The following is a 14,667-nucleotide window of genomic DNA, read 5'->3' as shown; positions in this document are numbered from 1 at the left end:
AGGATGCTGCTGTGGGACATGCTGGAAGGGGGCGAGTCTTGCACCACGTACAGCACAGCAGCACTAGTTTGTTCAGCAGTTGCATCTACCCTTAGGTAAATGCAAATAATAAAATATAAAAGCACTAGGAGGGCTTAGTGCAAGCAAGATGGGTCAGATTGGGTATCTATGGGTTCCAGTTCCCCATATCAAACAGCCTTGTACTTTGCTGAGAAAAGTTTAAGTGAGACAGACTGGCTGCTAAAGCAGATCGGGTGCAAGGTTTAAAGGAAGTTTGGCTGCTTGAGATGATGTCTGGGATGGGCCCCTGGGCACTTGCAAAAGGAACTCATCTTACATATGTGAAGCTTCTGCACTGAGTTTAACAGAGACTCCCTCATCCAATCACAGCTGGTGCTTGCCCAGATGCTCCTGGGCTACTTATGGTGATCTCTTCCATGGAAAATGTGTCTTGGGGATGAACACTGGTGTTACAAGGCCACCCGTAAAGTACGGGAATCACTAACCTGGCTGTGCAGTCGCTGCAGCTCCTCCAAACTCTGTCTCAGTTTCCCCCGTTCTCCCTCCATTAACTCCCTCAGGGCTCGTGAGTCCTCACTTGTTCGCCTGATCTGTTCCTCCAAGGTGTCATCATCGCTTCGCCGAGAGCTCTGAGAGCAGGAGAGAAATCTCTTGATCAATTTTCATTAAAAAAATTCAGTTACGTTAATCTGGTGCTTGTTTGAGGTGGAGGGTACTAAACAAGGAAGATGAAAGTGTGAATGTGACTTTGGCAGCGTTTCAGTTTTGTTTCCATAAACCTCCACAGTGGAAATGTGCTCAGCCAAGGGTAGCGCTTCTACACATGATAAAAAGCATTCAGACATGGTCTCACATCAGCATAAATTGAATTTACTGAGACCTACTGACCGCTTGGTAACGTGGCTATAATCTCTGTGACTGTAGACCTTTTGCAAGACTCTCTGGTTTTGATTTAACAAATAAAACTTTATGTCCTTGCTCAGCTTTCTTACCAACTGCTACAGGTACTGAAGGTGAGTGCTTGCACATGGCTCTGCAGTTGCACAGTCTGCACTGCCTGCATCAGCACGGCCTCTCAAATAAGTCATACTGGCAGTGCACTTAGCTTGCAAGTGATGAAAATAGGCCTGATTTGGAGCCTTTGCAAAAAGCCAGGTGTTTTCTCATAATTTTGTACTCCTGTGGATGCTGAGCAGTCCCCCGAGCCACCCCCTCTTCACTCACAGCACCAAGGCCCATGAACACCACTGTGTGCCAGCAAAACCCTTCACCTGTTGATTGATTCATGTCTGGCAGCCCTCCCCAAAACATTTCTATTCAGCCTCAGTTGTAGGGGCAGAACCTATCTACATAAGGTTAGAATGGTTTTACAATATTGCTAATACAACAAGGTTAGGAAAATTGTAACAGAAACAACTGAACTGCAGTGTACAAGCCCATCTGCAGTATTTCCATATTGAAAATCTAGCTTACTGCAAACCTAAAATAAAGTCTACTTTAATTACTTTTCCAGAATGACTCCCAGACTGAGGGTTGCTTGAGAGTGTAACCTTGAAACTCATGGGGTCTAACCAGTGCAAGCTGGAATCCCATGTACTGGTTTAGCTTTTGGCTGACCAGTTGAGACACAGAGCCTGTTGTGCACCATGACAGCCCATCTCTGTGGGCCACGGAGACTTTCTCAGAGACCAGGGACTTCAGGATCAAGTGGGAGCTTGTAACAAGCTCTGTCACCTTGGCAAGGGGGCATGTGCAACAACAGGCTCTCACCATGCTACTGACTCACCGTGGAGTCTGCCCCATCCAGCACGTTTTGTATCAGTCTTTTCAGCTCGCTGAGAGCTGCCCGTAGGCTACCAGCTGGGACATCTTTGGCTGATGAGGTTTCTGAAGACTCATCCATGGAGGAGTCTGTGGAGACTGCGGAATCTGCGCTGTCATTTCCTCTGAGATGGGAGCAGAGATATCGTACTTGGCAATATGCTTCCCAGAGCTGCAGCCTCAGCTGGAACGAGAGAGCCCCATGTTAGCTTGGGATGTCAAGGCTGCGGAGGTCCACCTTCTATGGCACGATGAGGTGTGTGATTGCTAAAGCTCACAAATATTCACCTAGATTGCTATGTTGGTTTTGAAATGGATGCAGAGATTTACTTGCATACAGTAAAAGGGTGTTTATACCAGAGCTGGGACCACAGCCCAATTTCTAGCTGTTGGTTCAGCTCCAAATCCAGATTCAATGCATTAAGCTCCCTCTCCCTCTGGGACTGGTGAAGTCCATGAGCTTTCCCAGGGGCAGGAGGGCAAATACCTGTTCTCGTTCTTGTTCCAGCTCCTCTGCCTCCATGCTCTGCTCTATCTCAGATAGCAGGGATGTGCTGGTTGTGTTGAAATTTTGGAGACTTCTCTCCTCACTGAGCTCTTCTACCTTCCCCTGCAGCTGCCGGTAGGATAGCCGCACCTCCTGGAGCTCCAGCTGGCTTTGATGCAGCTTCCAAAGAAAATCAAAGAAGCAGGGAAAAAAATGTTAGTGGAGGTGGTATGGACTGGATGAATCTCTTGGTTTGTGAAGGAGCTGAGAGGGAGGAACAGGTGGTGTGAAAGAGGGCTTCCAGCCAGGAGGAAAGTACCTTTGGGTGTTTTTACTACTTATTGGAGCTTAATAATCTCCAAATGTTATTAGACACTGTTTGGGCTTTGGAATATCCTGAAAGATAAAATTAGCAGTTTAATAAGTGCTAAAATGAGGAACATTGTGAAGAAATTGGGACCTGTGTAAAAAAAACTTGCTAAAACTAACAGAGCAGAAAGTGAATCCAAAAAGAAAAGTAATATAAATACATATTGAAAAAAAATCTATATAGAAATATTAACATACTGATCAGCTAAATCCTAACACACAAAACTCAGATGTCAAACTCCCTAATTCACTGGTTTGCAATCTGAGTTAATGGAGTGTTTTAAACACACAAGATGCAACATTGGCATTGATTTGTTTTGGGGTTTATCCGTGGTCACCCAACTGTATAATTCTGTAAGCACTGGGCTGCAGTTTGCCTGAGGGGGAGCAGCCACTGCTGTGCACAGAAACAGTGCATGGGGCTGGTGCACAGCCAGGTGTCATGCGAGCAGTGGAGCTGAACGCAGTGGGACTGTGGATGCTGGGGAGGACAGTGCTGTCTGACACATCAGCAGGTTTCTCATTTCTCTAGGGAGAGGAAAAAAAGATACAGGTTGTTCTGGGGATCTAGGGGTACAGTGGTTGTCAGCTCGCAGAAGAGAAGTAAAATCTTGCTCTCCACTAAGAGGCCCAAAGTTGCAGACAGGCCAACTTGTTCTCCAGAGAGTGACGTTTGGTGAGATGGCTTGGTGGGAAACTGCTTGAGCTGTGACAGCCACAAGGCTGGTTACTCTTCTCTGAAATATTATAAAGGAGCTGCTTCTAGAGCCAATTCTACTATTAAAAAATTAAGTAATATGACCAGTGCTTTCCAGTTCCTTTTACATTTCCTTCCTTGCATTTTATTTTTCCAGTTGTTCTGTCTCCCAGTTCTTGATTATCTTCCTTGTCAATTTTACCTCAAACCACATCTTTGACACAATTTCCCCGTTCCTTTGCTCCTCCTTCTCCCATTGCTGTCTCCTCACCTGCAGGTCCTTATCATGGCTTTGCCTCTCCAGGATGAGGACTCGGTCCTGCAGTTCCTCCACGGTTCCCTGGAGCAGGTCATTCTCCTCCATCATGGCACTAAGGCGATGCTCCAGCTCCCGCTTTCTGTCTGTCAGCATTTTGATCTGCAGAGGAATGAGAGCTGGTGTTGGACCCCATGCTTTCCAGGAAGTGCAGAGGAGCAAAATCACATTTCCATGAGAGAAATGAAGCAGAAAAAAACAAAAAGTATGTATGTACGTATCCTGTACCTGTGTGTGAGAGAGAAACTGTACCTCTTTGTGTGGTTACTCACTTAGGAAGGGTCTGAATGGAAACTTCTCCTTCCCCACACTGCAGGGGCAGTTCCAAAGGGTCTCACTGTGCATTGGCAGGCCAGGGAGCTGGCAGAAATGTCCAAAGGGATAAAGTGGAGCCTGGTCCTGACTACCCCTTGTACCCTGGGAGTACCATGGGAGAAGTTACTTTTCCTGGCCTGTCCCTGACTGAGCAAAAGGTGGGATTTTCTCCTGTATGAGTGCTGGAGAGCACAGGGAGAGCCTCTGGGCTCTTGCTCCCCATGGGGCTCTGCCATGGCACTGCCTGCACACTTTTTTTAATTGCTGCACGTTCACCAGGCCCTCATCAGGGATTTTTCTTTCTTTCTACTCATGAAGACTCCTTTCTGTGCCATGCTTATTTTTAGTTGTCAGTGTTCGGCTGCCTTTAAAATTGGTTCATTTCTTTTAATTGTCAAGGGCAGCGGTTTTAGGTGAAGAGGGACAATGTGCCAAACAAAACCTCTGTGATTCACTTAGCTGGGAACAGTGCACAGGATGAATCAGCACTAGCCAAGGTCACTTCTTGTTTAACCAAGAAAAAGGAATGTTTTCCCATATTTGTGCACACGGGACCTTTGGGGACTGTGTATGCCATTCACCACTACAGTACAACCCTAAATATTCCCTATGGTCTCCTTTCAACTCCTTTCAGCATGGGCCATAGACTAATTCAGCAAATTCCTACCGCTTTCTTGGCCTCTAAGGGACCCTGTCTTTTTGTTGCTTTCCAGGTTGCTGGAAATGTTTGGTTGCATGAAGAAATATTAGCAAAGTGTGTGGCCTTGCTATTTCTGCAGGGTAAAGGCTGCTGTAGGTATTAGAAAGCTGCTTTTAGGTGACTAATGGTTTCTGAAATATCTCTTCCCACCACCATCATGATTTGTGTGGGTTGGAGAAAGGGGTGCGAGAAAAATAAGAGGTATAATACAGAGATTGTACTGAGAGTAAGTATTTGGTATCCAAGCCAGTAATGAACACCCTGAGAATGACTGCGTAACAGAAAACCGTTGCTCTGCTGAGGGCCCTGGGCCATAGGAACAGGGGAGAGGGATTTGGAAAGCAAGAGACAGGAAGAAGGTGAGGGGAGGCATACACGGTGACAGGCATGCATGGTGACGGGGATGCACGCGCGGGCAGCCCCCCTCCAAGCCTCCATACTTACTTCAAGGACCTGCTGCTCCGCACCGAGGGGAGGGGAAGAGAAGGCGAGGGACCAGCAGGGAGCAGGTGGGAGCAGGAGAGAAGAAGAAATTGAGAGATTTTAGGAAAAGCTCTTCCTGATAGCTTAAAAATAAAAAAGCGGCAGGGTGGTAGAGTTGAACATCTGCCCCACTAGCTCCAGTGAGTCCCATCAGGGAAGGAAAGAGAAAGGAAGATAATATAATATCTGCTAATGTACCAGAGCTAAACAGGCAGGGGCTCCTTGCTTTCACGCATGCATGGCTCAGAGGCAGGAGAGGATTGCTGCTTTCTTTGCAAGCATGAGGAACAACAAAAAATCAACCTTGCAGACCTTCCCAACATGCCCCAGAGTTTAAGCTGTACAGACAGCAGCCCCACAAGACTTAACTCCACAGTTAAGTTCCTGGAAGATCCTTCCCAGCCATTCATTTGCAGGTGTGCTTGTGGCTGAGGCAGCAGTACAAACTGGCCCTTGCCAACCCGGCCAGCTCTGTGTTGCAGCAAAAGTCCTTACTGGGGGAGTCTTCTGCACCACAGCTATCAACCTTCTTGCTCATCCCAAGCAACTGGGTTTGTTCACCCAATTCAGAGGGGTTTGTTATATTGGTTAGAGCAGCCCTGGCTGCCTTTCGAAGGAGAGAGGCTGAGCACAAGTTACTCACCTCAGCCTGGAGGCTCTCGAGCCGCACGATGTGTTGGCTGCTGGAGGAGTTCTTCTCCCGAAAGTCCTCCCGGAGGGTGTGGACTTGCAGGGAGAGCTGCCGCTCCACCTCAGACGCCTGCAAGGAGAACACCAGCTGGCATTACCTTGGGGGTTGTCCCATGGCAGTTATCTCCTCCTGTGCAGGGGAAGGTCTGCAGACCTGCCCCTGTATGACTTCTGCACAACCCCTGTTTTTGGCAGAAACTCTGAGGCCTGTAGAGTTTGGACCAGGGAAAAGTTCATCCTGGGCAGAAGCTGAGGAGAGCAGCCGCTTAGACCATGTTATTTTCCCACAGGACTGGCACAGGGACACAGCCCACAACTTCCTCCTGCTGCAAAATAACATGATGACTCCTGTGCCTCACAGGGAATTTAGTTTTCCTCATAAACAGTAGCCCAGCTGGGGCTGAGGAGGCGAGCAGGCCGCTCACAAAGGCAGTGAGGGAGCCAATCTCCACAGACCCCAGAAAACACCACTGTTGGATTTACACTTTCTAAACCTCTGAACATCTTTGGTGCAGCTGTAAAACAAGTGCCCTTTGCCTCTGACTCCTGGCTCCCATCAGGGCCAGACGGAGAAGCATCCACTCCAGGTGACTGTCAGTGTGGCTTCACTGGGCTTGGCCCTCTTTCCCATTTTGAAGGAGGGATGCCCCAGTTATGCGGGGTGGTTTGAGGACAGCGGAAAGGCCATTCCTTACCTACAGGATCCAGGCTGCAGACAGGCTGTATAAATGACAACTTAGACATTTAACAACCCTCTGGACAGTTTCACTGCTGATTTTTATACGGTGAACACATTTGTTTAGGTTTGTAGGAGAACATAAGGTTTTTATGACAAATCCCTAATGGGATAGCAGAAATGGATGGTTCTCTGTTTAATTAGCCTCCACCAGGTTCCAGTACACTTAGGCCCAGACTTCCCCCCTGGCAGATTAGCTGGAAGTGAATTAATCCCCCTCAAGATGTGGCACTGACATCCTGCTCAGGGCACAGGCAGAACTGTATGTCCAACGGCAAATGCCACCAGTGGCCCCATGCCTCAAACAGGGAGATAAGATGGGAGGGAGGGATGGGGGCAAGGAGAGAAAACCCCCAGCAAGGTCAGCAGTTGTTGGCAGGTTTGGGAGTCCATCTTACGTCCGTCAAATGTGGGTCTGGGCTGACAGGGAGCCCAAGGCAGCAGCTCTACCAAAGGGTGCAATGACTTTGTTCCAACAGCTCCTGACTCAAGGAATGAACACAGATCCAGCCTGAGCTGCCCATGGAGATGACACTATCCCTTTTAAAAATGGTCCCTTAATTTCTGCAGCCTGCAGCAAATTAATCCAAATCAGAAGCAAGAGACAAAAGGCTGTTCCACCTCCATCAGGTGGAGAAACTGTGGCTGCCCCAACACAATCTTTGCAGGGGCAGCAGAAGACAGAAACATGGCTGCAGAAATCAGCCAGGTCCTGACCACTGGCATCTGGAACAAGAAAGAGTTTCCTATAATAAGAAATAATCTTGTCTACCAATTGATTTTTATTTCCCTTCCTATCCTATGTCAGCATAACCAGTATTTTCACCTTCTTTAAAGCCTCACAACAGAGGCCTTTGCGTACTCCCCCTGCCTCTCCCATTTATTTATTAAATAAAGCTTCTTTGCACAGGCAGAGCACACAAAACACAGTGACAGCACAGGACTATAGGGAGGGGGTGGTTATTTTTCTTCCCTTAAGCAGCTATGGATCTCAAGGCATCCTGAACTGCTATTAATTGGTGACACTAAAGAAGATGGATGGATTTTGCTTTGTGTGAATGATTCACTTGCATTTGTAGAGACTGCTGAAACATCTTCATGCTGAAATACGCTGCAGGAGCTATCAAGGATGAAAAAGCACCAAAGGATTTTGCCTGCAAGATGCTGACCACACTCCCAAGGAGCACAAGTGGTACTGGATGAGATGACACACCAGTATTTGATGGTTAATTGTATAACACAATTTATATGCTAGAACAATTCTATGTACAGACAGTACAAACATACAACGCAGCAGTAAGAAACAAGGGAATGTAAAGGCATTGTAGAAATCTCTAGTCGGACAACATACAGCTGCTGTTGCTAGTTTTGGTCCCTGTGCTCAGATCAGAAGGGCTGAAAGGATGATCCAGAGCATGGAAAATCTGTTATATGAAAGGAGCCTAAAAGAGGTTGGCTTGCTTTATCTCATGCAATGACTGCTGAGTGTGGGCTCCCTATAAATATATCGTGGATCAGCACGCAGAACGGAGAAGTGCTATTTAAGCAGAAGCACAGTTTTGATAGAACTGATGTGAATAAACTGTGTAAGAGTATATTGAGGCTGGGAATGGGAAGATTTCTAAGTTTCCAAGGCGCTGCAGTAGGATTCCTCCTTCTGCACCACTACAGTAGGAGGAATGGTAGCAAAAATGAATTTTGTGATGGAGCTGGATCACTTTATCACGCAGTTTCTTTCAGAGGACTGTCTATGACAGAAAGGAAATGAATTGACCTCAAAGGTCCTTTCTGGTACTGTGCTGCTTGCAGGACTGTAAGGTTTCTATTCTCCAGCTTTAAATCATCATCTGGAATTTATCTACTTGCTGTTCAGCTTACACGCTCACACATCTTATTCCTGCAGTTTTAGCCCACCTGGAGGGAAGAAAGAACTCACTGCTAGTGTTTAGGGCCCTAATGCAGACAGCATGTCACAGTGTCATCTCAACCTACACTGTTCACATCCTATTTATTGCAGTAGAGAAAAGTAAAAATAATATTTTCTTTAACCTCATGCAGTGTAGAATACTATCCCTGACCAATAGTTTAACAGAAATAAACAGAAATGACTGCATCATGTGTTTCCCTTCACAGGAGAATGAGGAAAAATCCTCACCTGTTTTTTTTTTTCTAGACAGGGAAATAGCTGATGCATTTAGTCTCACCTTTTTCAAAGATATGAGTTTTTGTATGAAAGAAAAAGTCTTCTGAGCTGAGCTACAGTTGGTGCTGTAGAGTTCTTATGCTACATTTGTTTCAGAGGCTATTAATACTGCAGCCAAATTACCCCTTCTAATTGATTATAAAGTCTAGATTTTCATGTAAATTTGAATATTACATAGATAGCCACCTTGACAGTGTACAATATTCTGCAGGTTTTCTGATATATTTTTATGTGGTCTCTGCTTTGTTCTCACACCTCTGTAGGTGTGTGCGTACGTTCACATGCATTTTAAACCATAAGCCTGCTACTGATTATTTCAAACGCTCTTTTATTTTATATCATCAGAGGATGTAACCTTCTATCTACATTCTCCATTCATTGCTCAGATAAGCTATGACTTTCATGTCTGCTAAACTGAAGTGGATTTATTCTGCCTCAGCCAGTCTGGCTTTACTCTTATTATACAAACTGTAGTGCTTTCTCTTCCCTATCAGTGTTTTCCTAAACATTAAAAGTTAGAACCTTTTTGTGGTTACATCAACCATTTAGTAATACATTGATTTTGTTAGAGAGAAGTAAAATTCATTTTGGAAAGGCAGACTTATATCGCCCAACATCGTAGCTTTTCTCTGTAGTAGAGAAAGAATTAATTTCCTGGGTATAGGAAAATTAGCCAACACAGCTACCAGGCAGTGTTTGAAACATATCTGAAAAAGCGTAGACATCAATTCACAATTAGATATATTCAATCAACTGTGAGATTTGTTTTCTGGACTTCAGGCAAGGTTTAGATGAGATTTGGGCAATGCAGGAGGAAAGGAAGAGCAGGACACTTTGGTCTCTGCTCTAATTAGGGACTTCTTTACATTGCAAGGCTGATAAGTTTCTCTCCTTATTAATTCTAGAGTGCTAAAACATATGAAACTGTGTACATATTTGGCAGGAAAATGTGTACCGGTTACAATAACTCCATGAGGTTTAACATCTGGAATATATGACAAATAAATAAAATAAATTTAAGTAAACTGGGGCACTGAAGCTCCTGTCAACAGGGGCTCTTTGTAACATTTGGGATGGACTGTGAGAAATGAATGGCCTGCAGGTTAGTTTCATGAAAAGAAAACCCTCTTTTGGAGGAAGATTTGCTAAAGAATTCTAACTGCATACAAAATACCCAGTTATAAGTCATGTCAGAAAGAAAAAGAGAATGCAAAAAGTCTAATGGACTGTAGCTGGGTAAAGAAACCAGTGCTGCCATATGATTTACTTCTACAAACAAGATGATTCAAATTTAACAAAGGATATTGAAGATTTACTTGCCTAAAATAGCTAAGGAAAAGAAACCCTAATTAGCGCTAAATTTGTAACACTCAGGAGAGCGTGTTACCCCTTTTATTAATTTGCTAATAGCTGAGTTCAAGGGACTCCCCGTTCCCACTGTGGTACCATTAACACTTCCAATCACTAATCGCTGCCTACTCTGGCTCCAGGTTCCTGGATTCCCAGCTCTTCACAGGGAGGAAAATATATCTGGCTACTGAAAAGCAAGCAAAGGAGAAAATTACAAACATCTTGCTTTAGAGTAATAATAATAATAAAGACCATTAATCTGGCTGCCGAGTGAGGGTTGGGGTCGCTGTCCCACCACCACAGGCAGCACCCTGGTGTCCGCCAGCAGCAGTGGGAAGCCTGATTTTCTGGGCTAACTGACCCATGCCAAGGAAATGGCAAGGCCATGGCTGTTGTCCAGCTCCTGGCACACCATAAACAGCCATCTATATTTTGCATACCTTGAGGTTGCCCGGTCTGGGCATCTTTGAGAGATATTTACTGAAGCTTTAAATTCAGGTCAATTTTAAATTGTTATTCGAAGCATTATTCTAGCCAGGAAACTGCTCACGTGACAGTGACCACACAGCACTTGTTATTTGTCACCTTTTGAGGGCTCTGGTTTGCACTTGCTGACTGATGTGCACAGAGGGACTCCCTTAGGGATGGTCCCTGCAATGTTCACAACAGCCCCGTCAGAGCAATGGCGCTGTGGCGGCTTGACTGGACACCCACACAGCTGTTCTCTCACTCATCCTCCACAGGATGGGGGAGAAAATAAGGTGAAAAGGCCTGTGGGCTATGATGAAGACAGGGAGACCACTTACCAGTCCAGGAGATCACTTATCAGACAAGGAATTTGAGGTAAAGGCAGTGACTGGGAGACGGACAAAGCTTGGACTGGGCATAGCCAGGGACAGGGAAAATAGTGGGGATTTTCTTGTTGTTGCTGTGAGGTGGTGGATGGAGGAGGGGTGGGCCTGTAGAGAGCGTGTTCATTGCCCACCTTTGCCATGCTGTGATGATTTTGGTGTGGGGAAACATTTCTGTGGTTGATGACATAAGAGAATGTTGTGAAGGTTGCATGATGAGGGTGGATTTTAATGACAATTCATAAATATGTGTTTCATGGAGGTGAGGGGTAGATTTTAGGAGGCATCTGTGCTGAGGAGCTGACAGCAGGGCTGCAGCAGCAGCTGTGAGGAGAAGTCAGGCCACCGGTTCCAGCTGGTTCCAGAAGGTTCCAAAGCAGCCTCCCCTCAGGGCTCAGCCGAGCACCTCAGCGAGCTGGTGGTGCCTCAGAGAAATCCCGGTAAGAAAGGGCAAAAGGCTGCCCAGCAGTGAGGAGAAAAATGTGAGGATCAGCCCTGCAAGCACTAAGGTGAGAAGAGAGGAGGAGGAGGAAGAGGAAGAGGAAAAGGAGAAGGAAAAGGAAAAGGAGGAGACAGTGCTGCAGGTGTTGGGGCCAAGATTCCCCTGCCACCCATGGAGGAGTCCATAGTGGAGTAGGTTTGTCCTGAGGGAAATGTATGCTGGAGCCCATGGGAAAGATGCGGCAGCCCATGGGAAGGATGTATGCTGGAGCAGGGGAAAAGTGTGAGGAGGAGGTGTCAGAGAGGAACCATTAAGGACTGACCACAACCCCTGTTCCCCATCCGCCTGCGTGGCTCAGGGAAGGGAGGGAGAGGAGGTGGGAATGAGGGAGTGAAGCTGAGTCATGGGAGATGAGGGCGGAGGGAACATTATTGCTTTAATTTTGTCTTTGTTTCTCACAATCCAAATCTATTTTAATCGGCAATAAATTAAATTAATTTTCCCCAAGTTCAGTCTGTTTTGCCTGTGGCAGTAATTGGTAAGTGATCTCCTTGTCTCTGTCTCTGTCTCAATCTACAAGCTTTTTCATCTTATTTTGTCCCCCCATCCTGTGGAGGTGGTGGAGTGAGAGAACAGCTGGCAAGGCCAAGGTCAACCCACCACAGGCACACAATTTGCTTTATCAGCTATCAGCTTTATTAGCTTTATCAGTAATCTGCAGTTACACACTTTGCACATGGGAAGACATGGCTAAGCTTTCTCTGTAGGACCTCTTCCCTCTGCTCCCCAGTACAAAGCAGGCCATTTGGAGCTGGGGAGTGATGTTCATCATGACCAGGGCCAGCATTGTCCCCATCTCTGCAAAATGACATGGTGGGACTGAATCCTCCTCTCCCTGCCTCGTCCCTTGCTCTGCTACTGTCCAAGTTTGGGAAACTCAACCACACAAAGTCTGTAGTAGCTTGGTCCCGGTGTGAGAGCTGTTACCACCCAAGTTACATGGGAAAATGAGAATTTAGGGAACTGGCAACACTTCCAAAATATTTTGGTTGTAAACATCCAACAGAGGTTGTTTGCACTGATCCCATGGTATACTTTTTAGAAAATCTGATTTTTTTACACTGTGAAAGTGCTAGGGTATCAGTATGTAATACATACCCACTATATACCCACAAGCTATAAGCAGGCTAGTAGGCGGGTTTGATACTAGTAACCAAAGTGAATATATCTGCTTACATATCGCAGGTATGATTTACTTTTTAACACGGATTTCCTTTTACTCAGGAACCACCTCTGCAACCTGCTGCTGCACCCATCAGCCCACTCCCCAGTGATCTTGTTTCTGACCATCAGTTCCTTCATGTAGGTAAGATCTGTGAGCTGGCCATGGTATGGGCACACAGCATCCAGCCTGCATTGTCCTCACTGGGTCCGGGCACTGAAATCATACATCTATGTGAAACTGTGAACAGAACGTGGTGCACTCTCTATTACCTTTTTCAGTGCAGTTCAGGCAAACTACTGCATACCTGGCACTTGATACCTTCATACCATATGCCATCATGCCCAGCTATCTGCAATGGTCTTTATGCCCCTGAGGGTCTCCTCCTGGTTATTCCTTCTCCTTATTCAGAGGAGCCAATAAATCCATATCTGCTTAGACAGAAGGGTTTGACTATGTGGCAGTCTGCCTGACCTCCTCTGTTACGGCCATACAGGTTGATGCGCCTTCCCTTAACAGACTGATGTTGTAGGGCACAGGCCCACTAGAGTGTTTGAGGGGTCCTATACTGACAAGAGTGGATGGATTAAAGAAGAAATGAGCATTTTTTTTAGTACAAAATTGACCTATCGGGAAAGAAGGGAATCAAAGACCTAAAGGATGAGGGTTTGTAATTGCCAAAGCAAGGAGCCTGGTAACCAAGACGAAGCACTGAAATTGCTCTTTTATAAGCATCAAGCTTTGGAGACATTACTGATGGGAAATATCTCTTAGCTGTGGCATTAAACGTACTTTGAGAGGCCTTTGTGAGACAAAGGAGGGCTGTGGCATCCCATGCTCAAATCTGCACTTCTTATACAGTCATGGTGTTTTAGAAACAAGATACTTTATTGCTTGCAAGAAAGTGAAAATTCTTTGCTCCAGATTTGTCCTCTCTTCATTTTTTCCCTTCTACAGGACAAACAGGTAATTGCTCAGCTTGTCCTTTGACATCACTCCTATCTACCTGAGTTTTAAACTAAAACAAACCAAGATTGTGAGTGGTTTCCTTCCAGCACACCCCAGTGATGCAGTGGATGGCAATGGGTTAATGCATCATCAGCTCAGATGCTTCACACCTGAGAGGCAGAGGCCAGTGGGGGAGCTGGCTATAAGAGAGAACAGGAGGAAGCTGGTACTTTTTTCTCTGTGGGGTTAGGCTTGTACCTGCCCTCTGAGATAGGGAAGTGTTGTCAGAGCACAGATGTTTAGTTCTTTAGTGACAACATCTGGAAAATGTGATCCTGCTCAGCCTGAAGTTGGATCCCCTGTTCTGAGGGGAAAAGTGCCCACGTTGGCTGGCTTTGACTGCTTCCCATGTTTCTTGAGGCTGGAGAGCTGGAAGTGCTGCTGGAGATAACTGCTGTTAATGCCCCGATATGATAAGGTACTGCTTTTTTTTTTTCTTTCCAAATGTCCTTGAAAAATCCTTTTAATAGAGATAGTGAATTCTTACTGCATCACCAAGCAAAGTATGGAAGAGTGGACAGCCAAGGGTTTTCTTTTTAACTTTCCTAGAAAACTACTCGATACAACTAGTTTATAAAGTAAATATCTGTGGGTTTGTTTGTTTTGAAAAGAGCTCAAGGGAATGAATACAAAATGGTGGTCTTCATCTTCTTTGTCAGTGAGTACTAAGGTATCTGTTTGGCTGAAGCCAACAACCGCTATCTTAGGCTAAAGCATCTTATGGGATTAGGAATGGCTGTTCACAGCAAAAATGAAGACAGTTGTGTGCCATACGGGGGCAACTCTGGCAAGGTGTAATGTCTATGTTCATTGTTTGGAAGAAATAGCTTCACAAGTGGATGTGGGTTGTGAACATCTTTTAGGAGGTGCTTAAATATGAGCCTCCCTTTTTTTGTGGTTTATTCTTGACCTAAGTATTTGGCTCTTGTGGAGAGAAAAATACAGTGTGTGGAAAA

At 45.6% G+C, this 14,667-nt stretch overlaps 1 protein-coding gene across 1 annotated transcript in view; it reads right to left on the bottom strand.

The window, feature by feature from the left end:
* BICDL1 (BICD family like cargo adaptor 1) overlaps positions 1-14,667 on the bottom strand; it is a 48,350-nt gene that overhangs the window by 10,041 nt on the left and 23,642 nt on the right. Inside the window, exons 3-8 of the mRNA XM_035556913.2 lie at positions 5,853-5,969; positions 5,171-5,182; positions 3,667-3,813; positions 2,330-2,509; positions 1,808-2,026; positions 507-650 (exon numbers count right to left, since the gene is read on the bottom strand). Of these exons, the coding sequence (XP_035412806.1) occupies positions 507-650; positions 1,808-2,026; positions 2,330-2,509; positions 3,667-3,813; positions 5,171-5,182; positions 5,853-5,969 (819 nt within the window). The remainder of the gene's footprint in view (positions 1-506; positions 651-1,807; positions 2,027-2,329; positions 2,510-3,666; positions 3,814-5,170; positions 5,183-5,852; positions 5,970-14,667) is intronic.

Source organism: Cygnus atratus, chromosome 17, assembly GCF_013377495.2.
Source record: "Cygnus atratus isolate AKBS03 ecotype Queensland, Australia chromosome 17, CAtr_DNAZoo_HiC_assembly, whole genome shotgun sequence".
NCBI classification, from domain to species: domain Eukaryota; kingdom Metazoa; phylum Chordata; class Aves; order Anseriformes; family Anatidae; genus Cygnus; species Cygnus atratus.
The sequence above is the reverse complement of the archived record's forward strand: the minus strand, read 5'-3'. Positions and strand labels throughout refer to the sequence as shown.